Source organism: Oryctolagus cuniculus, chromosome 6 (assembly GCF_964237555.1).
Source record: "Oryctolagus cuniculus chromosome 6, mOryCun1.1, whole genome shotgun sequence".
NCBI lineage: Eukaryota > Metazoa > Chordata > Mammalia > Lagomorpha > Leporidae > Oryctolagus > Oryctolagus cuniculus.
The window spans coordinates 12684588-12697849 of record NC_091437.1 but is presented as its reverse complement, the minus strand read 5'-3'; the positions used below and the strand labels follow the sequence as shown (position 1 = coordinate 12697849).

At 53.7% G+C, this 13262-nt stretch overlaps 1 protein-coding gene and 1 long non-coding RNA gene across 3 annotated transcripts; both read left to right on the top strand.

Annotated features, from left to right (window-relative positions):
• Positions 1–294: 294 nt before the first annotated feature.
• On the top strand, positions 295–12316 carry PPIC (peptidylprolyl isomerase C). 2 transcript variants are annotated; one of them, XM_008254951.4, is made up of 5 exons: positions 295–469; positions 6354–6467; positions 6878–6971; positions 9864–10048; positions 11662–12316. In XM_008254951.4, exons 1-5 carry the CDS (start codon positions 353–355, stop codon positions 11788–11790), a joined length of 639 nt encoding a protein of 212 aa, XP_008253173.1. In that variant the 5' UTR covers positions 295–352; the 3' UTR covers positions 11791–12316. The 2 variants fall into 2 exon arrangements, with proteins under 2 accessions (XP_008253173.1, XP_051700114.1); XM_051844154.2 differs by having other exon boundaries at positions 6354–6471; positions 6882–6971.
• Positions 857–1914, top strand: LOC138850129 (uncharacterized). The gene is made up of 2 exons (XR_011389661.1): positions 857–952; positions 1818–1914. It is a non-coding gene; the product is annotated as an uncharacterized lncRNA (long non-coding RNA).
• Positions 12317–13262: the final 946 nt, after the last annotated feature.

Below are 13262 nucleotides of genomic sequence, written 5' to 3'. Positions count from 1 at the left end.
AGTTTCCCCATTTTCTCCAAACGCGGTCAGCTTGGCCCACCCAGGGTCTACAAATTCCCTCGGACACAGGGCACCGGAGCCGGGCGCGTGCTCCCCCGGGAGGACCCCAACCCCTAGCGCCCTGGCCCTTCCGTCCGGGATTCTCGGCGAGGGCCCCTGGAGGCCCCCAGCTCACTCCGTGGCGCTCCGATTCCCGCTCGGGCGCCCCGCCCCGGCGCCAGTCCATCGTCCAAAGCCGAGCCGCGCCACCAGCCTGGGGAGGAGCGCGAGCAGGCCCCCGCCCTGCCCCGGCCGCGAGCGCGCAGGCGCAGCCGCCCGGGAGTCCCGCCAGCCGCTGCTGCACCCGCTCACCATGGGCCCGGGTGCCCGGCTGCTGCTGCCGCTCGCGCTGTGTGTCGGGCTCGGCGAGCTGGTGCTTCCCGCGGGGGCCTCGGGCGTACGCCGGCGAGGGCCCTCGGTGACGGCCAAGGTGACCGCGCGGAGCGCAGCGGGCCGGGTGCTTGGGGCGCGGGGGTCGTGTATGTGTGTGCGCGCGCGCCTGTGCGTGTCCCGGCCTGCGAGCAGGGGCAAGAGGCGGCCCCGGGGCTGGTGCCTGGTGGGCTGAGTCCTGGGCGCAGGGCTCAGTCCCGCCTGCCCTCGCCGCCAGCGGGCGGTTCGGACTCGGTGTCCCGGGACGAGGTGGGGGGTGTCCGTGGTTGGCCTGGGGAACTTGGAGAGGCTTCGGGAACCGGCGGGCCGAGCACTTACTTCGGCGCGGCCTGGACTTGGGAACGGAGCGAGAAGGGGACGGGCTCCCAAGGCCGGCCCTTTCGTTTCCGCCGGCTGACCCGCGTCAGCTCCGTTGTCAGAAGACACTGGGGGCGGGCGCGGAGCTGGGGACGTGTCTGGAACATGGCAAGGGGTGGGGAAGAGGCTGGACGTGCGCTAGGCCATCCGCCGAGCTTAACTGTTGGTAAGCAGAGCCCCGGCCCTGCGGCACGTTTGGATCCTGCACCGCAGAAGCCACCCCCCACCCCGAGGGGCAGGAGAGCGGCAGGCCCCGCATCCAGTGGGCAGGAGGAGCTTTGGGAACCGGGGTCTTGAGGACACGGTCCTAAGTGCGGCTTGAAATGCACGCGGTGGTGAAGCCCAAGGAGTTGGCCATCGGGCAAACCTCTTAAATCAGGTTGACCGAAGCCAGGCTGGCAAAGGCCCCCGTTTGGGACAGGCCACGTGGGTTGGGTGGCCTGTGGGCGAGGGCGCGGCGGTGGGAAGCCAGTCAGATGCGCGGGGCCGTGCAGGGTCTGTCGCAGCCGCACACGCTTGCTTTTACAAAGTGTGGAACCAATCTCATGGCGGACGTGCGTTTAAGAGATTGCTAGGGTCGCCAGGGCTCCCCGCGAGTCCAGATGCTGGTCATAGTGGAAACAGGGAGAAAGGCGGGTTCTTGAAATAGATTTTGGAGCCACAGCTCACAGGAGCTGGCAGCTCGGACGGGCCTTGAGGGAGAAGGAACAGGACCCTAGCCAGAACACAGAACACTGTAACCCGAGGATTTCAGATGAGCCCTAAGTAACTTTTTTCAGTGGATGTCCATTGTGATATTTTGCAACAGGTTTTACGGGGGAAGCTTTACAGCTGATGCACAGACTACCCCCAGACTATCAACCACAATTAGTGGCTGCGGCTCTGGCCCTGTTGCTTTTAAAAGCTTTCAGCCTGGGCTGGGGGCCACTGAAACAGAGCCCAGAGAGGGAGAAGCTGGGGGCTGTAGGGCTGGGATGTCCGGACCCGGAACAGTCTTCGTCATCACTCAACGGATCTTCTTTTTTCCCCAGCAGATTTGAAATTAAGTTCGAAAAGCTGATTGTAGGTCAGTGACTCTCCCACAGATCCAACTCTACCTGTTTTAGCTGGTTTTTTTTTTTTTTTAAACAATGAAATCTTCTGGAAGATGAAAATGGTAGAAATAATTATCTGAACGCAGATTCATGGGTTAATCGGCCAGCGCTCTAGTATGTTGCTGTCCCTGGCAGTCTTTGAGCTCTGATTTCGCTGAAAAATGGCCACGTGGACAGGAGAGGTGTGAGACCGGCAGATCCTGCCGCCCAGCCAGCCTCCAGCCTCCACGCGTACCGCCCAGCCGCAGAGGGTGACAGGACGCTGGCTCAGGGGTCTGAGAGGCCACTGAACTGCAGTTACAGACTGGTGTTGTCCCATGAAGTTCCTACAGCGCCCGGCACCCAGAGTGCTTGCCTGCTGCACGCGTGTCACAGCTTGTAAGTGTGTGAGTGTGGAGAGGCTCCGAGGTGACAGCTGGGTGACTCGGGGTGTCCTCCAAGGTCTGGGGCTCCATTCCTGCTGTGTTAAGATGACAGTGGAAATACAACCTACCCAGGATGGTTTTGCATCTTAGATTGGATAGGGCAAGTGGCTCGCTTGGTCGGTTCGTGGTCCTGGATTTAAGATGGTACTTGTTAGGGTTCTGTTTGTTTTATTAAAATCCTCTTGTGACAGCCCCGAAGGGAGTGAGCAACTATCTTATGGATGAGGAGCGGGAACCTGGGGTTTAACTTATCTGCGGAAGGCCCCATGGACACTGATAGTGGAGCTGGACTGAACAGTCCTGGACATCACAGCTCTGGTGCTTGGTGTCTTTCCTCGTTACTTGGGAAAAGAAAGCCGAATTAACCCTGCATTGGCTTGGGCCAGGCTCTCCGAGTGCCTCTTCCTGTCCCCCTACTCCTCCCGCCTCTGGTGTTCCCTCATTTTCAATGGCCTTCAAGGGAAAAGAGAAGTGATGGATGTTGCACCCCCAAAGCCTACCACTGAATCTAAGCGCCACCTTTTCCAGGAAGTCCACCTTCATCCCCATAGGTAGTCACCACCCCTTACCAGGACATCTTACCTGTACTTATGAACCTGATTTCCCACTATATTATAGCTTTCACGTAACTGGACCGTAATGTCCACGAGGTAGGAGCTTTGCACCCCAGCTCTGTCCAGCACCGGGCCTTGTGCCCAAGCATGCTCAGTAGAGTCAGGAACCGGCCCTGTGGAGAGAGACCAGGCACAGACTGTGAGGGCACAAAGCCACTTCCTCACCTGGTGAAGGGTGGGCACGCCCTACTCCACACACAGCTAGAACCAGACAATGTTCCTGGACTGCCGTCTTGTGCTAGGCACAGGGGGAACCCAAACCAGTACATGCATCCTCCCGAGATTCCCCACCTGACCAGGAGAACCTCTTCCTGATAACCAGCCAGCCGCCTGGGGCTGAAGTTGTAGACCTCGTACTCGTGGGTGGGAAGCCCTGGGAAGTCACGACACCCCCTCAGCCCATTTTCTCCTTGATAAAATGGGAACAGACCCTGCCCCTTCCCCAAGCCGTGCCCAGGGCTCTTGTATAAGGTGCTGTGGTAGCACCCACCAGTCGCCCTTGTCCACCCGCCTCTCCCCTGCTATTTAAATGCCTCTTCTTTCTCCTCCATCCCGGCAATTCCTTCTCCCAGCCCAGCAGCCCTGGCGTCCCAGCCTCCACATCTGGCCGCTCCCATCTGAATAACATTCCCAAAGCCTTGTCCAGGCCCTCTTCTCTCTGATCTCCCTTCCCACACTCCCACCCTGCAGCTCCTAGGTGCAGCCCAAAAGGCTGCTCTGGTTGTCTACACACAGACTGCATTCCTGCCTTGGTGCCTTGGGTCCAGAGAGAGCTCTGCTAGGCAAGGCCACTGCCTGCCCAGGCCGTCCCCAGGTGCCGGCCCCACCCTCCACGTTCCTGCAGGTCAGGGTGGACGGTGTTATTGGTGCCCGTGCGCGTGCTGTCCTGTTCTGCAGGTAGCGTTTGCTCACCCTGCTGTTCACAACACCTTAGAGCTTGGGAGCTGCCCTTGCCTTTGGTCAGTTCTTGGTGTCTGAGATTGGATTTGATGAATGCTGGGAAACATGAAGTTGAAAGACCCTATACTTTGTGGGAAAATATTAATTTGTGTGCTATGCTGTATGTTAAGAAAAAAAGCTGTGCTGGGAGATAGGCACTTTGTTTTCTCATGCTTCTCTCTTTGATTTTTTAATGTGTTTATTTATTTGAAAGGCCAAGTTACATAAAGTAGAGTAGGAGAATCAGAGAGAAAGAGATCTTTCATCTGCTGCTCACTCCCCAAATGACCTCAATGACTGGGGCTGGGCCAGGAGCCTGGAACTCCATCAGGGTCTCCCACATGGGTGCAGGAGTCCAAGCACTTAGGCCATCTTCTGCTGCTTTCCCAGGTGCATTAGCGGGGAGCTGGATCAGAAGTGGAGCAGCTGGAACTTGAACCAGTGCCCACGTGGGATGCCGGCACCACAGGCAGTGGCTTAACCACTGCAGTTCTGGGCCCTGTTCTGCTTTCTTCACCCTCGAGGGCTTCAAGTCTGGAGGTTTTTCTGGTGCCCATCCCAAAGTTTCCTGACCATCCTACGTCTGCTGTCTTCCTGGTACTGCTCTGTGGCTGCCTGATTCTGAATCCCTGGCTTCTCTCTGGCTGCAGCAGGTGCAGCGCCTGGCACAGGAGTGGCTCGGGTAGCGCCCTGTCTCCAGCACGGGGAATGCTCTCTTGTGCATGGCCCCATCTCGAGGACAGGGCCTTCTGTGCATTCTATAAAGCTCTTCTGTACCGATAATCATAATAAAAGTTTTGCTGCTTTGGCCATGTAGAAATTGTAAAATGCCACTCGGAACACTAAATATCACATCACCCTGTGACAGACGGGCTGATGTATTGGCAGACGCTCTTGTCTTGAGCTAAAGCTTGACAGTCTTTACTTAGTGATTTTTCTAAACTGTAAGACATCTTTTTCCTCTGACAAGCCTTCTTATATTTTTTAAAGTCATCTGCCGAATGTCTTTTTTTTTTTTTTTTTTTTTTTTTTTTTTTTTTTAAGCATTCAAACAGTAAATTGGCTCATATAATCTGTACTCGCTAATAGAATGCCCTTCTGCTCTGTGGCCTTTTCAAGCTCTGTCTCAGGATGTTGGAGAAGCAAGGTGTGTGCAATTTTGTTGCAGATCAAACAGCTGAGAGAAGTCCAAGGGACTGTGAAGGTTCAATCTGCAACAAAATAGCTCTCACTATGGATAAGTTTTCCCCTTTCTGTTCTAAAATGCAGCACAAAGGACAGAATGCACTTGGGCGATGGGGGGAACATGACACTGACTCAGGTCTGAGTTTCACAGGTAAATGGTTTGGTCAGCACCAGATGTCTGCTGGGCCCTGCCGCCTGGATGTGGGTGGCAGGCCTGCGTCTGAGTTGTCTTTTGCAGTCCCTCTGACAGTAGACGTACAATGAGAACGTTCGGGACTTGGGCCCTAGTCTAGATTACAAAGAAATAAATATAGATGCTTGGCCAATTTATCTCCTTTTTTTTTTCCACCTTTGGTTTTAAACAAGCAACACTGAAGCACAAGTATGACCTAGTTAGTGGTTCAGACACTGGCTGAGATGCCTGTGTCCCTTATCAGAGTGGCTTATGCTTAAGTCCTGACTCCACTTCAGATTCCAGCTTCCTGCTAGTAAGTACCCTGGGAGACAACTTGGGTTCCTGCCATCCATATGGGAGATCCAAATTGAGTTCCTGGCTTCTAGCTTTAGCATGGGCTAGCCCTAGCCATTGTGGGCATCTGAAGGGGAAACAAACGGATGGAGTTTTCTGTTTGTCTGCAAAAACAGGACACTGTTTCCCACTCTAGTCTTCATCCACAAAGCTGAGAAATGTAAAGGAGCCACACCGTTTGGGTGTCGGCGACTGTGACAGCAACTAGCCACACTTTTAGCTCAGTCCTGGTCCAGTGGGCACTGAGCAGGGCATACCTGCTCACAGATGATCTGTGGGCAACATGCTCCTGCAAAAAGGTCTGAGAGGGGCCAGTGCATGGCATAGTGGGTAAAGCCACTGCCCGCAGTGCTGGCATCCCATATGTGTGCCAATTCAAGTCCCAGCTGCTCCACTTCTAATCCAGCTCCCTGCTAACATGCCTGGGAAAGCAGCAGAAGATGGCTCAAGTCCTTGGGCCCCTGCACCCACGTGGGAGACCCGGAAGTAGCTCCTGGCTCCTGGCTTTGGACTGGCCCAGCTTCAGCCATTGCTAAGTGAGCCAGCAGATAGAAGATCTGTCTCTGTGTCCCTCTTTCTCCTTCTATAACTACCTTTCAAATAAATTAACTAAAAAATACAGTAACAGAAGGGTGTGAGAGCTCTTTTCTCTGACATCTTACCCTGTCCCGACTCCCTTGTAGAGTTCTGGTGGCCTGGGGCCATCGTATGTGATCTCGGCGTACCTTGCTCTTGTGGTTTCCACGCTGTAACCTTCCTCTGTGCCGTTCGACACATGCAGGTCTTCTTTGACGTGAGGATCGGAGACAAAGATGTCGGCAGAATTGTGATTGGCCTTTTTGGAAAAGTCGTGCCCAAGACGGTGGAGAATTTCATCGCCCTGGCCACGGGAGAGGCAGGTTTCACTCTGGGTTCCTTTGGGCGGAGCTGGCTCTTCCTTCTGGAAAGGATTAAGTTAGACTATCAGATGAACCTGTGGCGGCTTCTCATATTTTGATGTCCCTAGAAAACTTGTATCATTCAGGCACCCAGCACCCTCACCCTGCTAGCAGCGGGAGGGAAGGTGACCACCAAGTGAGCAGGTGCACTGCTGCATTTGCACGCACGTGTGTGCAGCCTCAGGTCTCTGGTTTATTTACATGGGGGAAGCCAATGACACATTTGTCAACAGATCACTGCTGGGACCTAAGGAAGTTCTGCGTGTTTTTGTTTGATTTTATCATTTCCAGAAAGACCCTGGGGTTTTTCTTTTGGTGTGGGCCATGTCTCCTTGTGTACTCAATTGAAAAAAAAAAATCTCTTTAGAGAGGATATGGATACAAGGGAAGCAGCTTTCATCGCGTCATCAAGGATTTCATGATCCAAGGAGGGGACTTCACGGCGGGGGACGGCACTGGCGGTAACCTTGGCTTCTGCCTTTTCCCTTTCCACTTCCCAGACTGGAACCTCCGCTCAGCACAGCGGATAGAAATCCCGGATTAAGGAACGGTGTCGTTCAGACCGGGGCATTTGGCACAGTGGTGAGGACGCCACTGTGGACGCCCGCGCGCCCTGTCAGGGTACCTGTGTTCCAGGCTGCCTCTGCTTCTGACTCGGCTTCCTGCGAATGCACACCCTGGGAGGCAGCAGTGATGGTGCAAGGACTTGGGATTGCTGCCGCCCACGTGGGAGACCCAGCTGGAGTTCCAGGCTCCCTAATTTATGAAAGTAATGACCCAGGTGTCAAAACTATAATGCAGACTAACTCCTATGAACGAAGCTCGAGTTTGAGAAAGTACGAATAACCATGCCACCTGCTGCAGCTCTCTGTTCAATGCGTCCCACTGAGGAGCGCAGCTGCCACGTGCCAGGGCAGTGTCCCTGGGAATGGGGCTTGTTAGTCAAAGTCACTTCATGGTTCAGAGGGCTAATCCAGCAAGTGCTGAGTTTGGTGGACATCTGTTACTGCCTTTTTAAAGAAACAGGCCATTTTCAGGCAGTGTTTCTAATGGCATGTTTATTATGATGGTTTATTTATAACAAAAATAGCTGCCTTCAAATGCTCTGATTTGCCAGGTGTTTTCTAAGTTTACTTTTTTATTTTTTAAAGATACATTTGCTTATTTTGAAAGGCAGAGTTACAGAGACAGAAGAGGTAGAGATCTTCCAGCCGCTGGCTCACTCCCCAGATGTATGCAATGGCCAGGGCTGGGCCAGGCTAGAGCCACGAATTCTATCCAGGTCTCCCAGCTGGGTGGCAGGAGCCCAAACACTTGAGCTATCTTCCACTGCTTTCCCAGGCACTCAAGCAGGGAGTTGGATTGGAAGAGGAGCAGCCGGAATTTGAGCCAGTGCTCATATGGGATGATGGCGTCACAGGCAGCAGCCTAATTCACTGTATCACAATGCTGGCCCCAAAGGTTACTTTTAATTTTTGCAGAAATGCTGCAGGCTACAGGGACATGGAATGGAACAGAGAAAGGGGTTCAGATTACTCCAGATAGTGGAGAGTCACCCAGCTGCCACAGAGCCAGCGCTCTGAAACTCTGCAATGCTGGTTCCTGTCCCTGGTTGTGGCACCCTCCTCCCCTACAGGGCAGGAGCAGAAACTCTACCCTCCCTGCCCAGCGCGCCTGAGTCGTGAGTTCAAAGTTCTCTGAAGCTTGCAGAGATGACCTTTGGGGCCATTCAGGTTTAGCCTAGAACCCTGTGTCCAGAGCTGTCCTGCTGGTCCTCTGAGCCAGGATGGTGAGGTTGGCCACTGCGGGGTCCAGGGCCTGCAGAAGGGGAGCTGGGTCTGACAGGCCTTCCTGGGGCTGGCGAATGGGACAGACACTGCTCAGGGTCTACACCACGGGGCAGGCGCTGCTCACGGTCTACACCACGGGGCAGATGCTGTTCAGGGTCTACACCACGGGGCAGACACTGCTCACGGTCTACACCACGGGGCAGATGCTGTTCAGGGTCTACACCACGGGGCAGACACTGCTCACGGTCTACACCACGGGGCAGATGCTGTTCACTGTCTACACCATGGAGCAGGTGCTGCTCAGGGTCTATACCATGGGGCAGGCACTGCTCATGGTCTACACCACGGGGCAGACACTGCTCACTGTCTACACCACGGGGCAGACGCTGTTCACTGTCTACACCATGGAGCAGGTGCTGCTCACGGTCTACACCACGGGGCAGACACTGCTCAGGGTCTATACCACGGGGCAGACACTGCTCACGGTCTACACCACGGGGCAGATGCTGTTCACTGTCTACACCATGGAGCAGGTGCTGCTCAGGGTCTATACCATGGGGCAGGCACTGCTCATGGTCTACACCATGGGGCAGGTGTTGCTCAGGGTCTACACCACGGGGCAGGTGCTGCTCAGGGTCTACACCATGGGGCAGGCGCTGCTCACGGTCTACACCATGGGGCAGGCGCTGCTCAGGGTCTACACCACGGAACAGATGCTGCTCACGTTCTACAATATGGGGCAGGCACTGTTCACTGTCTACACCACGGGGCAGGCCCTGCTCAGGGTCCACACCACGGGGCAGACACTGCTCACGGTCTCCCCGCTGATTGATGGAGAAAGGGATTCTTGGGTACCTGCTGCTGTGCCGGAACCCCAGCCACGCTCCCTCTGGTTCTGCTGGGGACTGACCCCGGGTGCTCGCAGCTGCCATCACCTTGTGTCCTCCTGAGAGCCCTGCAGTCCAGTGACTGCGACACCAGCAGCTGCTGCTCTTGGGGCCGAGACAAGGAAAAGCACCACCTTTACATCAGAAAGTCAGATTGCAGTCCGGCTCCGCTGCAGTCGGGTTCTGTCAGCTCGGATTCCCGCTGTGAAAGGAAACCTCTGCTGTAGGGTTGCCGGGGACTTGGCCACGCGCTTGGCGCACTTGCCTGCATGCTGAGGTAGGAGGGAGGGGCCCAGGACAGGCAGCCTGAACACGGCACAGAGACGGGGCCACCGAAGTGGCTCAGCCACCTTCCCATTTGGCACACGTCACCCTGCCTTCAGCTCCTTCTCAGTTCAGGTTGCAGTCACTGGCCTGTTTGATCAAGGCGTGGCTCTTGGGGTGAGGCCAGTACTCACAGCTTTGCCTCCCTGTGTGTTCCAGGCCCTGGGGCCCTGCTTCCTTGAGGAGTTCATCTCCTCCCTCTCCTTTGCTTCTCCTCGTGTTTGACTATCTTTTCCCCATCCCTGCCTCTTACGGCCTTCCAGTAACTGTGCGCAATTCCTGGGCTTTGCTTTGGAGAGTTCACCGAGGTGTGACGCCTGCTGACTCCTCGTCCTTGGTTTGTCTCCCCCAGGAGTGAGCATCTATGGAGAGACGTTCCCGGATGAGAACTTCAAGCTGAAGCACTATGGCATTGGCTGGGTGAGCATGGCCAATGCCGGGCCCGACACCAACGGCTCCCAGTTCTTCATCACGCTGACCAAGCCCACGTGGTTGGACGGCAAGCACGTGGTCTTCGGGAAAGTCATCGATGGGATGGTAACTTGATGGGTTGTTTTTTCTCTTCTCTCTCAAAGCTTGATGCTTCTAAGGGCAGTGTCTCTGGTGACTTTCACTTTCAAATTTTCATTTTGTTCGAGATCCATGAATTTACACTCCCTAGCTTCTTCAAAAGTGATAAATTACAAGGCGTGGCATCCTAACTGTTGGGGGTGGTAAGAGCAGAAGCTGGGGCCTGGCCATGAAGTACTTGATGTATTGTATTCTGGATTTTAATGACAAGCTCTTTCAGCCGCAGTAAACAAAAGCAGGGCTCTGTTCGCACTCAGTGGAGTATTACTTGCTGCAGAAGGAGGACATCCTGCCATGCTCCACAGCCCGGAGGAGCCTTGGGGACATTATGCTAACTGAAATAGGCCAGGCACAAAAGGACGACGACTGTGTGGCTCTACTTACGTGAGGCGTCTCAAGTGGTCCACTCCACAGGAACAGAAAACATTAAGGCGGCTGCTAGGGCCAGGGGACAGGGAAACAGGAAGTTGTGTTAGTGGGAAGGGCTGTGGCTGTGTGAGGTGGGGAAGCTGTGGAGCCTGAGTGTGCGTCCCATCCCTGGACTGCGCACGCAGACGGAAACCGGGGCAAGCTCACGTGTCTTACCATCCTCCAGTCGAGGAAAGGAGCCCCTTGGGGGTCAGTCAAGACACCACGTCACAGTCACACCGTACAGCAACCAAAAAATGGTTACAGAGCATTTCCGGGGCCATCACTGTGGTGCAGCGGGGTGAGCTGTGTGCGACACCAGCATTCCACGTGAGCACCAGCTGGAGTCCTGGCCGCCCCAGTGATGGTCCAGCCTGGGACAGCCCTGCAAGACGGCCCAAGTGCCACTGAGAGACTGATGGCCTGGAGCACCGTCACCATGGGTGGACCCAGAATTACCTCCATGTCTGAATTTTCTCTGCCATTTTATCATGTGGGGGTGGGGACCCATTTTTTTTTTTGTGCCCAGGGCTATTTGGATATTTATATCATGTGTGGGCCATACCAAATTATCAACTTAAAAATGAGTGTGCTATAGAGTTACTGAAGTTCAAGTCACACCTGTGCTTGCTGTGGCAGGACCAGGCCAAATGGTTTTTGGGCCTTCCCTGGCCATTCCCCATCCGTGTCTTAGAGAGTGGAGCTGGAATGGACTCCCAGTCCATGTGGGTGCTTACACTGGGTGTAGCAGGTGCCTAGAAACACCTCTTACTAGAGCTAGGGGTTCACAACAATGTCTATTTTTCAGAATGCAGAATTCTTACAAAAAAAAAAAAAAAGGAAATACACCGACATGGTTTCTGGTGGTGGGTGAAGTCCATTCTGTCATATATATGAGGGGACTTCAAATCCTTCATGGAAAAATGAAATTCAACTAAGTATATTTTTGGTGCAAAAAAAATTTGTGAAATGCCATCTTTTCATAATACACACCTCCCGCGAACTTTTTGAAGGCCCGCGTTTGTGTTTTCTGAATACTCGCATTTCCGATATTTAGCTCGCATGGTTTTGTCATGAGCTCATGGGAGCTTTCGGCGTCGGCACCGCCTGCGCGTCTGGGTCCCCGCGGCTGCTGGTCAGAAATGAGCGTGAGTCTGCCTTTCTCTCCCCAGACCGTGGTGCACTCCATAGAGCTGCAAGCCACCGACAGTCACGACCGCCCGCTCACCAACTGCTCCATTGTCAACAGTGGCAAGATCGACGTGAAAACACCCTTCGTGGTGGAGGTTGCTGACTGGTGACAGCCAAGAGGGGACAGGGAACACAGCCTGGTGCGGTTGTGCGCGTCTGTGTGTGCGTGCACACGTTTGTCTGTGGAGTCTTCAAAGTTACTGTTTTGCTTTTTTTTTTTTTTTTAAACCTAATTTCCCACCCCAGATCACAGCAAAGATTTGAAAAATCAACCACTCAGAATTTAGTTTGCATGAGTTTTGGTCACTCACCTACTAAGGCACTTTGAACTTAAAAGACATACACTCTTCTTCCAATGGTGCTATTTTTAAACTCATTAGAGTATGTTCTTGGCTATTTCTTTTTAAGAACTTAATCATCCTCCCCCCACCCCCAGTGCATCGTGATCTCCATGTTGGGCAATACTAAAGTTCTGTCCGAAAAAGAGGCTATAAAGTTTAATAGTTTATATTCAAACAAATTATTTTTCATGTGAAGGGAAACTGATAGTATGATCTGATGTATACTACAGGAATTTTTTATGTGATAAACGGTGCTTTTGTATTCTCTATAATAAATACTTCTCCTATGAAGCAACTCTTGGCAAGACATTTTTTAAATTCAAAGTTTTTAAAAATATTTATGTACAAAAATGGTGACAGTGAACAGAAAGTTAAAATACACAGACTGGGAGCAGTGGGTCAAGCCTCTGCCTGTGGAGCCGGTACCCCATATGGGGTACTCTGATCCCACTCTCTGGTGTGGCCTGGGAAGGCAGTAGAAGATGGCCCAAGTTCCTGGGCCCCTGCACCCATATGGGAGACCTGGAAGAAGCTCCTGGCTCCCGGCTTTGGTTCAGCCCAGCTCTGACTGTTGTGGCTGTTTGGAGAGTGAACCAGCGGATGGAAGACCTCTCTCTCTCTCTGTTCTCCCTCCAACTCTACCTCTCAAATAAATTAAAAAAAAAAAAAAATGAATGAATCTTTAGAAAAGACATGCACACACTGGTCATTTGGGATGGGAATGCAGAAAAATCAGGGTCACCCACATCCCCAGTACTTGAATGGCCACTGTTTTTTTTATTCAGGTCACATTTCCAACAACCCTTGAGTCCAGATGCAGCAGTAAACCATGTAAAGTCAGAGCATGAAGGGGAAGACTAGGCTGTGTTAAACTCAGGTGAGAAAGGAAAGCAGTCCAGGGCTGTGCTGGGATGTCCCAACCTATCTCCAGCCGATGCTAAGGAAACTGCCCCTGAGAGGTGGCCCTGGGCTGCTCTTCCTATTCGGGGTGGGGAGGGGCTGCCAATCCCATGAGGCCTGCACAAGGGCCTTCGGAGCAGAAGCAAGAACAATGCAGAGGTCTTGGGGTAACAGAGGGCTCCAGGCAGGGGTGGTGGCAGGGCGGGGATTGGGTCAGAGGGGGCGGGGCCGAGGCAAGGTGGGGAGATGCAGGATGTGTGACCTCACCTAAGAAAGATGACTTTGCCACAAGGAGAAGCCTCACAGAGGGGCTCCGGCAGACGCAGCACCGACAAGAACCC

Coding starts and splice junctions, on each gene's coding strand:
- PPIC (XM_008254951.4), top strand. CDS start 353: ATGGGCCCGGGTGCCCGGCTGCTGCTGCCGCTCGCGCTGTGTGTCGGG. Junction 470..6,353: donor GGCCCTCGGTGACGGCCAAG/GTGACCGCGCGG, acceptor CGACACATGCAG/GTCTTCTTTGACGTGAGGAT. Junction 6,468..6,877: donor TCGCCCTGGCCACGGGAGAG/GCAGGTTTCACT, acceptor AAATCTCTTTAG/AGAGGATATGGATACAAGGG.